Source organism: Neoarius graeffei, chromosome 15 (assembly GCF_027579695.1).
Source record: "Neoarius graeffei isolate fNeoGra1 chromosome 15, fNeoGra1.pri, whole genome shotgun sequence".
NCBI classification, from domain to species: Eukaryota; Metazoa; Chordata; class Actinopteri; order Siluriformes; family Ariidae; genus Neoarius; species Neoarius graeffei.
In genome coordinates, this window is record NC_083583.1 from 2,158,645 (window position 1) to 2,175,240 (window position 16,596).

Genomic DNA, 16,596 nt, shown 5'->3' on the forward strand with positions numbered 1-16,596 from the left:
ACCTGAAACTATGAAAAAAAGCCAATGAATATGTTTTAAAATCCTATTTTTTTATAATGATTTCAGATGAGAAATGTAGACATCATTATATTAAATAATGTCTAAAGTTAAAGATTATTTTAAATAATATAATTATTATTGCTCATTCTTATGATATATATGTATATTTAAATCTTATAATAATATTAAATTTCATTTTTAGTTAAATATTGTGATAATATTAGATCCATTTATTTGATATTTGTTTTATTGTAATTGGAAAAATTATTTAATTAATTAAAACAGCTTAAATAAAGGGAAGGTACAACCCAGATTCCAAAAAAGTTGGGACAAAGTACAAATTGTAAATAAAAACGGAATGCAATAATTTACAAATCTCAAAAACTGATATTGTATTCACAATAGAACATAGACAACATATCAAATGTCAAAAGTGAGACATTTTGAAATTTCATGCCAAATATTGGCTCATTTGAAATTTCATGACAGCAACACATCTCAAAAAAGTTGGGACAGGGGCAATAAGAGGCTGGAAAAGTTAAAGGGACAAAAAAGGAACAGCTGGAGGACCAAATCGCAACTCATTAGGTCAATTGGCAATAGGTCATTAACATGACTGGGTATAAAAAGAGCATCTTGGAGTGGCAGCGGCTCTCAGAAGTAAAGATGGGAAGAGGATCACCAATCCCCCTAATTCTGCGCCGACAAATAGTGGAGCAATATCAGAAAGGAGTTCGACAGTGTAAAATTGCAAAGAGTTTGAACATATCATCATCTACAGTGCATAATATCATCAAAAGATTCAGAGAATCTGGAAGAATCTCTGTGCGTAAGGGTCAAGGCCGGAAAACCACACTGGGTGCCCGTGATCTTCGGGCCCTTAGACGGCACTGCATCACATACAGGCATGCTTCTGTATTGGAAATCACAAAATGGGCTCAGGAATATTTCCAGAGAACATTATCTGTGAACACAATTCACCGTGCCATCTGCCGTTGCCAGCTAAAACTCTATAGTTCAAAGAAGAAGCCGTATCTAAACACGATCCAGAAGCGCAGACGTCTTCTCTGGGCCAAGGCTCATTTAAAATGGACTGTGGCAAAGTGGAAAACTGTTCTGTGGTCAGACAAATCAAAATTTGAAGTTCTTTATGGAAATCAGGGACGCCGTGTCATTCGGATTAAAGAGGAGGACGACCCGAGTTGTTATCAGCGCTCAGTTCAGAAGCCTGCATCTCTGATGGTATGGGGTTGCATTAGTGCGTGTGGCATGGGCAGCTTACACATCTGGAAAGACACCATCAATGCTGAAAGGTATATCCAGGTTCTAGAGCAACATATGCTCCCATCCAGACGACGTCTCTTTCAGGGAAGACCTTGCATTTTCCAACATGACAATGCCAAACCACATACTGCATCAATTACAGCATCATGGCTGCGTAGAAGAAGGGTCCGGGTACTGAACTGGCCAGCCTGCAGTCCAGATCTTTCACCCATAGAAAACATTTGGCGCATCATAAAACGGAAGATACGACAAAAAAGACCTAAGACAGTTGAGCAACTAGAATCCTCCATTAGACAAGAATGGGTTAACATTCCTATCCCTAAACTTGAGCAACTTGTCTCCTCAGTCCCCAGACGTTTACAGACTGTTGTAAAGAGAAAAGGGGATGTCTCACAGTGGGAAACATGGCCTTGTCCCAACTTTTTTGAGATGTGTTGTTGTCATGAAATTTAAAATCACCTAATTTTTCTCTTTAAATGATACATTTTCTGTTTAAACATTTGATATGTCATCTATGTTCTATTCTGAATAAAATATGGAATTTTGAAACTTCCACATCATTGCATTCCGTTTTTATTGACAATTTGTACTTTGTCCCAACTTTTTTGGAATCAGGGTTTTAATCTAAATTTAGACATGTGAAGATTATTAAACAAACTTTAAAAAAAAATTATCAGGCAATTTAATATAATTCTTTTTCAGTTCAGGTTTGGAAGTCTTGCCTTCCTAGAAGACCAATCAGTGTGTGAGTGGAAATATTTTAAACTAGTTGATGAAAGTTCGATGTGAATGAGAGAAATATTTTGATGGGAAGTCTCACCTCCACACTCAGAGACGCTCCGGGCTCCGGTGGTCCTCAGGGTCGCTCTGCCCTTCGGCCCTGGACACACCTCACACAGTAACTGTCTTTCTTCATCTTGGTATGTTCCAGCAGGACAGGGGACACACCTCCCCTGCTCACTGTTATGGTACGTTCCGACACCACAGTTCACTGAGTGAGAGAAACACACGAGAGGTAAAACTCACAACATCAAAAACTGCCTACATGATCACATCATCGCTCTGAGCCTGCGTGTGTGTGTTTTATCCCCCTTTTCCTCACCAGAACTCATAAAGGGTTTTGATTACAGGGACGCCATCAAAGCCTTTTTTAATGTTTGCTTTGTAAAGACAAAATTATACTGAGTCCTTTACAGCAACGGCTTCCAGAGCAGGATGAAACGGAGACGTCGTGGTGGATCTGAGAATCAAAAATCCATTGTGTATGTGTGAAAAATCCCCCCCCCAAAAAAAAGTAAAAAACAAAACAAAAAACAATAAAAACAACTTGAAAAACTTTTTTTTTTTAATGTGATGTTTAAATGATTCATCCTGTTTGGGGTAAATTTAACACTTCTTTAAAAAATAAAGAAGTAATTTTTCTATTTAAAACATCTCTTTGGACAAGGGAGAGGAAATATGCGTGATAGCTATGGACATAAAAGCAGCTTTTGACAAGTTGTGGCATAACGGGCTTCTAACCAAACTAAAGTCAGTAGGAATATCAGGAACACTGCTGACGTGGCTGCAGAACAACCTGAGTGAAAGGTCAATGACAGCTGTGTTATCAGGCCAGAGTTCTACAGCATCTCCCATCAACACTTCTGTGCCTCAGGGGTCCATTCTTAGGCCATTTCTGTTCTCTATCTTCATCGATGACCTTGTAGATGTTTGTGAGAACAACCTCTTCTTGTATGCTGATGACTCAACGTTGTATGCTCCAATAGACCTCTTGCAGTCACGTGACCGGAATGTAAACAGCCGCCATCTTGTTGGTCAACAACACAGCTGAATATTGTTGCACTCGTATACAAAATGGATCAATTTCAACCGACGGACTACACGGCTCATTTTTCTAAGGAACAGATAATTAGATATATGTCTAAAATAAACGACCTACAGATTAGTGACCCATATGGCTTACCGGACGTAGTTTTCACGACCGTGTCAGTGGATATGGAACTGCCAGAGGTGGAATACCCAGATGTGTATAATTACCTCATTAACTTTCCCTCGCTGTTCAGTGGTGAAGCACTGCGTGCTTATAAATCTCTGGACAGTTATCTTTACAGAAATTCAGGATTTGTCAGCCGCCCTCAGATGTGGCATCTTGTAAACAAGAAAATAACAATCCTCATTGGACGAGTAAGTCACTTAAGTATTGAGTACTAGTGCTGATACTAGATATATCAGTAGTATCTAGTATAGCACTGACCAGCCGATTATAGAATAATAATAATAATAATAATAATAATAAGTTAAATTTATATAGCGCCTTTCAAGAAACCCAAGGACGCTTTACAATAGTAGACAAAGAAAGAAAAAAAATAAAAAATATAATAAGAAAAAAAATAAATAAAAAGTAAAAAGTCCACCAAGTAGGGGTCAGGATGTAATTCCCGTGGTTTAGCAGCCACAGTCCCATCAAAAGGTGCACAAAAACAAGTCCCACATCTCCAGCACCGCCGCCGTGACGCCGTCAACAACATCGCTCAGAACACCATGCCATGGATCCACAAAGCGAGCAGAGAAGCTCCGTATGGGCTGAGATTTGTGCCAGCAGAATTAGGATTCAAATCCTAATTCTGCTGGCACAAATCTCAGCCCATAGAGGTAGAGGCTTGGCAGTGGAGGTTTGAGTGGCTGTTTTCTGAGCTTAGTCAACAGGCCGGCTCTGCAGCCTCGCTTTTGCTTCCGCTCCCGACGCTGCCTTCTTCGCCTGCCAGAACCGATAACAATTCACGGAGACCCCGCTGGTCTCGCTATCTCGTCCGGAATGTTGTGCATGCGATGGAAATCGCTACAAACCGTCATTTTCTGCTGGAAACCAATGTCCAGTAAGTCCATACGGTTGTAGTGGATATTGAAGTCTGGTACAGACAAACAACACGCAAAAGTACACAGAAAAAACATAAAAAATGTGCACAGGTAGGGAGAGCTTGTAACCGCAGCATCCCCATCATGCGCCACCATATCCACTATTATGGTTGAATATTTTATATTATCAGTTAGATCAAGTATCAGTAGTCTATCACTGTTACTGTATATATGGTATACCTGATAGCAGCAATCCATTTTGCACGCCTGTCAGGGTCCCGTGGCAGCCTACTGTCAAGTGTATGTGAGCATCATGGGTTTCCCACACTTGAAAGGGAAGGACTCGGACACAGGATTCCACTCGTCTTATGTTTTATTGATTTTCAGTGGAGTTGACGTTGTAGTAGAATTGTATATAGTAGGGTTTTCCAGAAGAAAAGGTAGAAGTAGAAGCAGAAGTAGAACCAGAAGTAGAAGTGGAACCAGAAGTAGAAGTAGAAGGCGGAAATATGGCGTTTGACCGACAAGATGGTGTCTGTTTACAATCTGGATCGGCTGTGACGTCACATGCAAGTGGTCCATACCTTCACCTGAGGGCAGCAACTATTGGCCCTTTTCCACTACCCTTTTTCAGCTCACTTCAGCTCGCTTCAGCTCACTTCAGCCCGACACGGCTCGCGTTTCGACTACCAAAAAACAGCACGACTCGGCTCGCTTCAGCCCTGCTTAGCCCCTAAAACTCGCACCATTTTGGAGTGGGGCTGAAGCGAGCCAAACCGAGCCGAGTGAGGCTGGGGGCGTGAGCAGACACTCCCCTGTGCACTGATTGGTGAGGAGGAGTGTCCTCACATGCCCACACATGCCCCGTGAGCACGCTGGGATCTGTAAACACCGCAAACCCGGAAGAAGAATAATTACGAATTACGAGAATTTCTGAAGCCTTATGCGCCTCGCCTCATCTATACGCTCTTGCCAGTATCTGTTGGCGTTGTCGGTGACAACAAGCCACAGCACCAAGACCAGCAACACTAACGACTCCATGTCCTCCATGTTTATTGTTTACTATCCGGGTCATGAGACTACCGCTTAAAAGCTCACTGATGTCACTGTTTGCGCTGCTTAACGACATCACGTGACGTCCACCCACTTTCGCTAACTCCACCCAATGTGTCCACCCACTTCCAGCCAGCACGGTTCAGCGTGGTTGTAGTCGAAATGCAACTCCAACAACCCCACTCAGCTCGACTCAGCCCGACTCAGCACGGCACGGCTCAGCCGCGTTTGTAGTGGAAAAGCGGCATATGTAGCAGCCAGCCTCAACAGAGACCTTAAAAGGATGAAGACATGGCCTGACAAGTGGAAGGTTACATTTGAGCCAGCAAAGTGAAAGTCAGTGATAGTGTCAAGAAGGAGAACTCCATCTACCATAAAACTGTACATTGGTGACTGTCAGTTAGCAGTCCAAGAATAACTTGAAATCCTTGGCTTTATTATTGACAGTAAACTTTCATGGTCAAAGCACATATCATCCATTGCCACCAGAGCTGGACACAAGCTTGGCACCCTGAGAAAAGTTTCCAACAAGTTTGATACAAGAGGCAGAGCGACAGTATACAAAGCACAGGTCCGCAGCATAATGGAAGACGCATGTTTGAGCTGGATGAGTGCTTCCTCAAGTACTCTAACCCAACTAGACAACATCCAGAGAAAGGCACTTGAGATCATAGGTGTAGATGAAGCCACTGCACGCACCCAGTTTTCCATTCTTAGCCTGTCCCACAGACGCCAAGTTGCTGCATTATCAGCATTCTACAAAATACATACCAGGCACTGTCCAATAGACCTTCACAGGCTCCTCCCTCCTTCACTGAAGAGAAGACTGTGACAAGGTCTAGCACTTCAATGCCAGACCATGTGTTCACCATACCGGACACCAGAACCAACTCACTGGATAGAGGCTTCGTCCACTCAACTGTGCGTCTCTGGAACAGTCTTCCTGATCACATTGTTGGCAGCATATCTATATCTGGCCTTGATTCCTTCAAAGGACGTGCACATGGATTTCTCCTAAATAGACCTTAAGTCATTGTTGTTTATTTTTTTATTTTAGCATATTGATTTCTTTTCTTTTTTTTATGTTTCTTGAGCTGTAGTGAACCGTTTGATTGGCCCAGTGGGGAACCTCTTTGTTGCTCTGCTGGGCTATTGTTGACATATGAAATTATCTCATCTCATCTCATTATCTCTAGCCGCTTTATCCTTCTACAGGGTCGCAGGCAAGCTGGAGCCTATCCCAGCTGACTACGGGCGAAAGGCGGGGTACACCCTGGACAAGTCGCCAGGTCATCACAGGGCTGACACATAGACACAGACAACCATTCACACTCACATTCACACCTACGCTCAATTTAGAGTCACCAGTTAACCTAACCTGCATGTCTTTGGACTGTGGGGGAAACCGGAGCACCCGGAGGAAACCCACGCGGACACGGGGAGAACATGCAAACTCCGCACAGAAAGGCCCTCGCCGGCCCCGGGGCTCGAACCCGGACCTTCTTGCTGTGAGGCGACAGCGCTAACCACTACACCGCCCATATGAAATTATATACAAAAAAAAAAAAGATTCTCAGTGCTTCTGTATAAAAATGATTTAGGGGTGGGGCTACATATGAGGTTAGACTGTAACTAATCTAATTAACTAATCACATCTGATAGGTGATTATTATTATTAGTGGATGAAAATATGATATCTGGCCATTTTTAGCTACTCCAGCTGTGAGCTAACTTAGCTAACTTTAGCAGTGAAGGGATGGTGGTTGTCATGGTAACACTGATATATATTCTGGTTTTGTTAAATAAATCAGTTTGCGAGGAAATGAGGAAAAATGCAAGTCGAAACACAGAGTGAAATAACAGTGAGGAGTGTGAGTGAGTTTACAAGCTGTGATCCAACCAGCTAGCTAAGTTGTAGAGGGGGTGAGCTTACAGATTTAGGAATTTGCAAATAATATATTTTAAATGTCCTGATATTTGTAATGAGGTTAACGGTGGTGAGAAAGTGTTTTCTTATGAATTAAAAAGTTTATTATTCCACACGGATTTTTTTTTACTTGTTCGGGGTCACTTTCACGACAAAATCACAGCAAATTGACAAGCTTTTTTTTCTTTTTTCTAAAAGTTTCAAGTGACTTTTTTCTTTGCTTTTGTTTCTTCTGGATAACTGAAGAGCCGTCGTAGCATTGTCTCGGCCCGGCTTTTATTTCAGTTCCAGAGCCAAAGGACAAGAGGAAAAGAGGATGATTGAGAAAAAAGTGAGAGAGAGAGAGAGAGAGAGAGAGAGAGAGCTTGAAGCCTTTCAAATGCAAAGCAGGTGATTGTATTGAGTCCTCGAACTGACGGCCTGAAAGAGGTTTAAAGGACCTTTGACCTCTATTCAATCCCCCGGACTCTCGGCTATTTGATGACATCAGAGGACACTGTGCGATCACAGCGGTACGGAGCTGAACCCAATAAAAGGGGTCAGGATTGTGAACCCCCCTAGTGGGTGGAGCCCAATCGCTTTCCTGTGCTCTTCAGAAAAGAGCCCAAACATCTGATGCTAATTGATTCCCATGGTGTCGCTGAAGTCAATTTTCTCAGGCGGTTCACGGGCCGGGGTCACGCCGTGCCTCTCCTCCTCAGAAGGAATCTGGCACTGAAACCAGCCGCTTGAATAAACAGCACAACTCAAACGTCTCCCTTATAAAAACAAACACAACGCAACGATCATCGTAAATTTATGCACTGGCAGAAAATCAAGCAGCGAAAAACGAGCTGCATTTTTATTATTTCTCACAGTTTACACACAAATGTCTGGCTGAAGTCTTTTAACACCTCTGGCTGAGAACTGGATCTCGAGCGTACATCGAGTGTTCAAACCGCCAAAAGCAACACAACTGGAATGCGTATCTGCTTTTCCAACCACATATCATGAACTCTGGATGAAACACGATTCCAGTGAGACGATTTCACGTTTTACAGTCGGATTATATGGAAGTGGAAAAGAGTGTGATTGGTGCCACACGTTTCCAAAGCGCTGGCTAATGAGTCCGAATAAACCCCCTGTTCTCCCTCAGTGGAATTCTGTGCTGAGGTGGAGATCTCTCTCTCTCACGCCATCTCTCTCTCTCACTCCATCTCTCTCTCTCACGCCATCTCTCTCTGTCCATCACTCTCTCTCTCACGCCATCTCTCTCTCTCACTCCATCACTCTCTCTCTCACTCCATCTCTCTCTCTCACTCCATCTCTCTCTCTCTCACGCCATCTCTCTCTCTCTCTCACGCCATCTCTCTCTCTCACTCCATCTCTCTCTGTCCATCACTCTCTCTCTCCATCTCTCTCTGTCCATCACTCTCTCTCTCTCTCACTCCATCTCTCTGTCCATCACTCTCTCTCTCACTCCATCTCTCTCTGTCCAACACTCTCTCTCTCACTCCATCTCTCTCTGTCCATCACTCTCTCTCTCTCTCCATCTCTCTCTGTCCATCACTCTCTCTCTCTCTCACTCCATCTCTCTGTCCATCACTCTCTCTCTCACTCCATCTCTCTCTGTCCAACACTCTCTCTCTCTCACTCCATCTCTCTCTGTCCATCACTCTCTCTCTCTCACTCCATCTCTCTCTGTCCATCACTCTCTCTCTCTCTCACTCCATCTCTCTGTCTATCACTCCCTCCCTCTCTCTGCCTCTCTCTCTGTCTATCACTCTCTCTCTCCCTCTGTCTATCACTCTCTCTCTCTCCCTCTCTTGCTCTTTCTCCCTCTCTCTCTCGTTGTCTCTCTCTCTGTCTCTTTCTCTCCCTCTCTCTCTCTGTCTATCCCTCTCTCTCCATCTCTCTCTCTCTGTCTCTCTCTCCCTTTCTCCTTTTCTCTCTCATTGTCTCTCTCCCTCTCTGTCTCTCTCTCTCTCTCTCTCTCTCCCCTTCTTCAGACTGTTCTGAGGTTTACAATAGAGGGGGCAAACTGAAAAGACGAAATAGCACTTAGCGCGGGCGAGCGCTGGTGGGGGAAGTGACACCACGGAAGGAAAATGTAGCTCCTTTTTAAAGCTGGGGGTTAAAACTTTCCTTTGAGTCGCCTCTTGGAAATTGTACGTCTGCACCTCTTTAAGTCATCCTCCGTCCCGCCTGATGATGCTCTGGGCTTGTCAAGTGAGTCGAAAACTCCGTGACACACGCCAACACACCATCTGTGAAGTGTGCTCAGGGTGGCACGAGGGCTGGCCAACACAAACGTGCCACATGAAAGCGCTGACATCACGCCCGAGCTCAGAACGCCGTGTCAGGAAACGTGACGTGTGATGTGACGTGACGAGGTGGCGGCTCTGCAGGACAACTGGAAAAGATCAACAAGGTGTGTAGTTTTTTTGGATCAAATAAATCCACTAATGGATCCAACACTTGCAGCATCACTTTAGAAGAAAGAGATCTAACAACAACAAAAAATAACAAGAGACATTCTAAAAGCTTCCACAGACAATACGCTGTACACGGAACAGTAACGGGAAACTAATAAACGACCCACACGTCCTGTTGACCTGGCCCGAGAACAGAAAGCAGCGGTCCGACACTTTACACTTTACTGCCAAACAAAATAATCCAGGCTCTGAAGTGAAACTCCACACTCAGCTCTTGTAGTGTTGACACAAAGTCCTTTAGAAGCTAATGGACCTCTCTCACCTTATGATGGTACCATAAAAGAGACTCTCGGGCTTTGACACGTCCATGTAAACAGCCCAGACCACGTCAGTTACAGGGTTTAATAAACCCAAAACCTTTTATAGGTTTATTTCTTTTTCCTTTACAAAGTACAGAAAGCACAACGTCTATGATTTTTTCCCTGCGTCAGCTGTTGCTAGTGTGTTAAAGCTTCCAGTTGTGTGTTTTTATAAAACAGTAAATCACACTGACACTCCATTTTCCGTCTGGTTTCTTTCAAAGCTTCTTCTTCATCTCACCTCTGATTTCTTCATTATAGAATTAAATCTACATCCAGATTTCTGTAAAGCTGCTCTGTGATGATGTCTGTTGTCAAAAGCATTATAGAAATAAAAAGTAAATTTGACAGCAGGGAGGTTTCTAGTCCGTTCATGTCCTGACTGTGCTCTTGTTTTGTCATGTTTTCATCAGCAGTGGGATGAAAGTGTATAAGTGTGGAATAACACGTGATAGATCATGCAGTTATATGTAAATAATAATGCACACTGTTGTTTTTCATTCCCTTAAACACAGTTATTAACACCGCACATGTACATGACCATCCAGTCATCGGGACAATCTGCTGTGTAGAAATTTCCGAGGACTGAACCGAACCGAAAGTGGCTCAGTTACATCGGTCTCTGACCTAAAACACTTCATTAACACACTAAGAAGTCTGTGTTAAAGAGTAAACCTGGCAAAGTTCCTGATAAAACTAACTATACATCTCTTATTTTCATCGTTTCTAACTTAATGCTGTTACTAGTATAATTTTGGCTGGAGACATAAAGCAAGACCTGACCTGTGGCATCAGACTGTCCTGGGGTGGAGTTTATTTCATTCCCATGCGGCCAAAACGCATCTTTGTGCTGGTTACACTCGTCAGAGATCAGTGAAAAATAAGTGAGCAAACGTGCAGTTTTAGACGTCAGATCATGGCGTAAAGTTAAGCAAAATGAGAAACCAGAGAAATCAAAATCAGTGCAGGTTTATAAACTTGTTTGTAGCAGTTCGTTTATTTTTCTTAATATTTAAACTTGGTGTAAAGCTGCTGCGCATGTGGACATGGTTTCTGAACTCCTTTTGTTTGTTTCACCTTCATACTTTTCAAAGTTGTGTTTCAGAATTAAGTTTAACAATTAACGCTGACCTGAGTTCAGCATCAGACAGCGAGGATGAATTATTCCAGGAATGGAGCTGTCATTTTTATACAGCTCAAGAAAAAATAAGAGACCGATTAAATTTTTTTTCTTAAATTAGCATCTCTATGTTTGGCAGCCGGCGGCACGGTGGTGTAGTGGTTAGCGCTGTCGCCTCACAGCAAGAAGGTCCTGGGTTCGAGCCCCGTGGCCGGCGAGGGCCTTTCTGTGCGGAGTTTGCATGTTCTCCCCGTGTCCGTGTGGGTTTCCTCCGGGTGCTCCGGTTTCCCCCACAGTCCAAAGACATGCAGGTTAGGTTAACTGGTGACTCTAAATTGAGCGTAGGTGTGAACGTGAGTGTGAATGGTTGTCTGTGTCTATGTGTCAGCCCTGTGATGACCTGGCGACTTGTCCAGGGTGAACCCCGCCTTTCGCCCGTAGTCAGCTGGGATAGGATCCAGCTCGCCTGCGACCCTGTAGAAGGATAAAGCGGCTAGAGATAATGAGATGAGATGTTTGGCAGCCATTTCACTCCAGTGTCTGTGCTGGAATTCCAACACAAGCACACATCAATTTACTTAATGAGGTACTGATTAGGTAATCAACTGAACCAAATATTATTTAATGAGGAAACATAAAAACCACTGCTGTGGTCAGCACTATCCTTTTGCAATAGGACCCGTTTGGATCGCAAAAACAGTGCTAGTAGTGTCTTAAATTTAACTGGAATACAAAAATATCTATTCATCATGCCAAAAGAGTTAAAAAGACAAGTTTTGAGTGAGAAAAAGAAGGGTTCAATCCTGGCTTTACTGGCAGAGGGATACAGTGAGTGTGAGGTTGCTTCCATCCTCGAAATTTAAAAGCTGGCAGTTCATAAGAATAAGCAGACACTGGAGACAACAAAGTTACAGACTGGCAGAGGGTGAAAACGACTCTCCACTGACCGGGATGATCATCAACTCCTTTGAATGTCACTCAACAACCACAGGATGACATCAACTGAGCGACAAAAAGAATGACAAATGACAGCTGGGGTTAAGGTTAAGTTAAGCAAGGATGGTTCGAAACAGGCTCCTCTGGGCAGGGTTGAAGTCATACAAAGCTAGAAAAAAGCCAGGCTGAGGTTTGCTAAAGATGATTAAGGATTGGACCGTAGAGGACTGGAGTAAGGTCATCTTCTCTGATGAATCCAATTTTCAGCTTTTCCCATCACCTGGTTGTCTAATGGTCAGACAGAGACCTGGAGGGGCCTACAAGCCACTGTGTCTTGCACACATTGTGAAATTTGGTGGAGGATCAGTGACGATCTGGTGGTGCTTCAGCAAGGCTGGAACAGGGCAGATTTTTGTTTGTGAAGGACACATGAAGCAAGCCATGTACAAGATTATCATGGAAGAAAACCTGCTTCCTTCTGCTCTGACAATGTTCCCTAACTCTGAGGATTGGGTTTTCCAGCAGGACAATGCTCCATTCCACACAGCCAGGGCAATCAAGGTGTGGATGGAGGACCACAAGATCAAGACTCTGTCATGGCCAGCCCAGTCTCCAGACCTGAATCCCATTGAAAACCTCTGGAATGTGATCAAGAGGAAGACGGATGGTCACAAGTCATCAAAGAAAGCTAAGCTGATTAAGTTTTTGCACCAGGAGGGGCATAAAGTCACCCACGAGCATCATGAAAGACTAGAGGAGAGCATGGCAAGACACATGAAAGCTGTGATTAAATCTCAGGGTTATTCCATCAAATATTGATTTCTGAACTCGTCCTAAGTTCAAATATTAGTATTGTATTGTTTAAAATTGAATATGATCTTGATTTCTGTGTCTTATTCAAGGTGTGAAAACACTTAATCTTTTTTGTTATTTTGACCAGTTGTAATTTTCTGCAGTTAAATGCTCTACTGCCGCTTTTCCACTACCAACGCGGCTGAGTCGGGCTGAGCCGTGCCGTGCTGAGTCGGGCTGAGTCGAGCTGAGTGGGGCTGTTGGAGTTGCGTTTTGACTACAACCGCGCTGAACCGTGCTGGCTGGAAGTAGGTGGACACATTGGGTGGAGTTAGCGAAAGTGGGTGGATGTCAGGTGATGTCGTTAGGCGGCGCAAACAGTGACATCAGTGATCTTTTAAGCGGTAGTCTCACGACCCGGAGAGTAAACAATAAACATGGAGGACATGGAGTCGTTAGTGTTGCTGGTCTTGGTGCTGTGGCTTGTTGTCGCCGACAACGCCAACAGATACTGGCAAGAGCGTATAGATGAGGCGAGGCACATAAGGCTTCATAATTCTCTAATTCTCCTTCTTCCGGGTTTACGGTGTTTACAGATCCCAGTGTGCTCGCGGGGCGTGTGTGGGCGTGTGAGGACACTCCTCCTCACCAATCAGTGCACAGGGGAGTGTCTCCTCACGCCCCTAGCCTCACTCAGCTCGGTTTGGCTCGCTTCAGCCCCACTCCAAAACCGTGCGAGTTTTGGGGGCTGAGCAGGGCTGAAGCGAGCCGAGTCGTGCTGTTCTTAGATAGTTGAAACGCGAGCCGTGTCGGGCTGAAGTGAGCTGAAGTGAGCTGAAAAAGGGTAGTGGAAAAGGGCCAAAAGTGACAATATTTTTATGTGGAATTTGGGGAAAATGTTGTCAGTAATTTATGGAATAAAACAAAAATGTTCATGTTCCTCAAACACATAAATAATAAAACCAGAGAAACTGATAAGTTTTGCAGTGGGCGATTAATTTTTTCTTGAGCTGTATATCGTGCAGTTCGGGCTTTTCAGTTCACGCTGGATGGGACGTCGTGCATGACTGGAGCGTGGAGCTTCATTTCACTGCTTTCTCACACAGAGTAAATAAATACAGTACATCATGTAATTTGTCCATGTTGATTTTTTCAATCAAATAAAGCTTATTATTTCGATGAGCTTCGAATGCACTGGGTTTAAAAGGAGCTTTGGTGAAAGTGGTGCTGATTATAACGCTTTGTTGATCTTTTAACTTCTCTTAAGAGCTCAATCACTCCACATGTAAACACATGCAGAATGAAAATGAAGATGCGAGAGAGACACGGGCTGTTTGATAGAACATCTGTTCTGTGTTATGGAAGATACAAACACAATAGGCTTTATAAAATCTCAACTGAACACAAGGATTTAAAGGATTTGCTCGTTTTGTCTGTGGAGCGTCGTTCTATGTCCGAGCATCAGCAGTGACGTCAACGGCCGGTCACGTGGATGGCGTTTGAACATGGAGGTGTGAGAACAGGGAAAAAAAATTAAAAAGAAAAGAACGGAGTCTCTCACCACACTTCCTGTCACGCAGCACTTGTCCAGGGCCACAGGGTTCAGGGCTGTCTGCAGGCCGCACCAGTTTCTTGGCGAGTTCGTACTCCGAGCTGCCGAAGTGCAGGTGGAACTGCTCTCTGTTTATAGACTTGCGGAGAGTCCGGATGGTTTTCTTCAGACGCTTCTCTGAACGCCGTTTCACACACGCCAGATCGCAGCCCTCTGCTGACAGAGACACTTGATAATGACATACAAAACACACACACACACATCTACAGCATGCATTTCATTCCACCGTTCCTAATAATACAGACCCAGACATGATCCAAAGCCACTAAACAGGAGATCCTTTCACTAGCTGACGTGTGTTTAGTAACACAGAAGGAAGCGATGGTCAGCGACTCGTAACACAAGCAGAGAGGCGAGAAGGCGAAGAGGTTTAATGCGTTGGAGAGCTGCAGCGAAACCAACCTGTTACCTCCTCTGGGTTGACATCCAGCTCAAACAGGGCCGTGATGGATGAGCTCTCGTCCTCCACCGCTTTACGGCCGTGACGACTTCGCTGCCGATGGCTTGAGGAGTTACAGTGAAGCCTCACGAAGCTGAACTGCACGTTTTCAGTAGCCAAGGCCTTCTTATCTACAGAGAGAAAAAAACAAAACTTCAAATTCTCAAAAGAACATCATGGAGCTCACTCCTAAAGATGATGAAGAGGAGAAGAGAAAAGTGAAGGATAAAAGAGATAAAATCTCATCTATATCTTTTTCTTGCGCTGTTTGTAAATCAAGTAAGTAATAAAACCGTTAACTCTTACTGTTAGCACCCCCTGTAACACCATGGAGGCTTTTATTCCTCTGATACCACAGCAAACTGCCAGCCATTAAATTAATTTTCTTAACTGAAGAACAACAAACAGATTATACTTTTGTCTGTTTTTATTTACATTTAATGTTGTAGAACATCCATGAAACATTATAGCAGCTATAAGCAGTCGTTCTCTCACCAGCCTCTCTTTCAGTTCATAAGACAAAAATAAATCACAGGCCTGAAGATGTCTGGAAAGTTCCAGCTTCACCTCTGACTGTTACAAAGTGCTGACACTGGAGACTCCTTCCAAAAACGTTCCAGAAACATCTATTAAAACATTAAACATAGCGTCTGCTGTACACGCCCCTGTGAACGAGCTGTTACTATAGAAACGATAATGTATCAGAACGGGCACATTAATAAATAAATAAACCTGTGATGTGCAGCTGCACTACTGTCAGAGCTGCTGTTACAGAGAATTAATCAACACCTTCCCTTTTGACCAATCAGAGTCCAGAATTTAACAGAATAACCTTTCCAAATACATTAACTAACTTCTGACGAGTGATATTTGATGAGCCGCGAATCCAGGATTATTTTGTCAGCTTTCACACACGATCCACAGCCATGGTAAAGTCAACACGCGGGGGTGTTCTAGGTTTGTTATTTTTTGTCCTGTTACGTTTACCTGACAGTGCCGTGTTGAAGTTTTCGGTGAGTTTTTCTGGACTTCGTTTCAGACTGCATTTCCCCGGACCCCATTTAAACGTGGCTGTGGTTTTGATCCTGTGAGTGCAGGAAGAGTCTGAACCTGAAAGAAAATAAAGGAAAGACTGTTTTAATGGAGTTACAGATCTCAGAAAAATTTAGAAAATGTTTGGCAACTATACACAATATTTAAAATATGATTTTTTTTTTTAAATACATGCAGTGTCCAGGCACATTGTGTTGTCTTTGCCACTCTCTTGGGTATAAATGTGAGGTTGTGCACATAAAAAAGTCTCAATAACAAACAAACAAACAAACAAACAAACAAACAAACAAACAAACAAACAAAAAACAAGTCAGGTTGTCGACTTGAACAAGTCAGGTAAAGGATATAAAATGATCAAACCATTTTGGAAAGGATGTGAATTTCCCAGAAATTAGACTCTTGAATAAATGTAAAAGCTCTTTGTGGCAGCGGGGGCGTGGTCAAGCGTTGGTCTGTGAATGGAGGGCGGAGTCAGGGAAGGCAAGTGGCAGAATCACTGCACCTGATGTAAGTTAACCTGTGTTTGTGTGTCTTCCCAGTGACCGCGCCCTATAAAAGGAGAGAGAGAGCAGAGAAAGGGAGCTCTCTCCCCAACCAGAACACTTGTGTGTGTGTGTGTGTGTGTGTGTGTGTGTGTGTGTGTGTGTGTGTGTGTGTGTGTGTGTGTGTGTGTGACTGGGAGAGTGTCCTGGATGTTTAAAGCTGAAAAGCTAAAATAAAAGAGTTTAAGAGAACTCAGTTCTGGTCTGCT

The 16,596-nt window shown here is 43.6% G+C and overlaps 1 protein-coding gene across 4 annotated transcripts in view; it reads right to left on the reverse strand.

Moving 5' to 3' along the window:
- scube2 (signal peptide, CUB domain, EGF-like 2) overlaps positions 1 to 16,596 on the reverse strand; it is an 80,123-nt gene that overhangs the window by 28,658 nt on the left and 34,869 nt on the right. For 3 of the 4 annotated variants that reach the window (XM_060940729.1, XM_060940727.1, XM_060940730.1), the window contains exons 14-17: positions 15,780 to 15,902; positions 14,756 to 14,923; positions 14,303 to 14,509; positions 2,105 to 2,275 (exon numbers count right to left, since the gene is read on the reverse strand). In XM_060940729.1, the coding sequence (XP_060796712.1) occupies positions 2,105 to 2,275; positions 14,303 to 14,509; positions 14,756 to 14,923; positions 15,780 to 15,902 (669 nt within the window). The remainder of the gene's footprint in view (positions 1 to 2,104; positions 2,276 to 14,302; positions 14,510 to 14,755; positions 14,924 to 15,779; positions 15,903 to 16,596) is intronic. The other variant, XM_060940728.1, reaches the window with a different exon arrangement.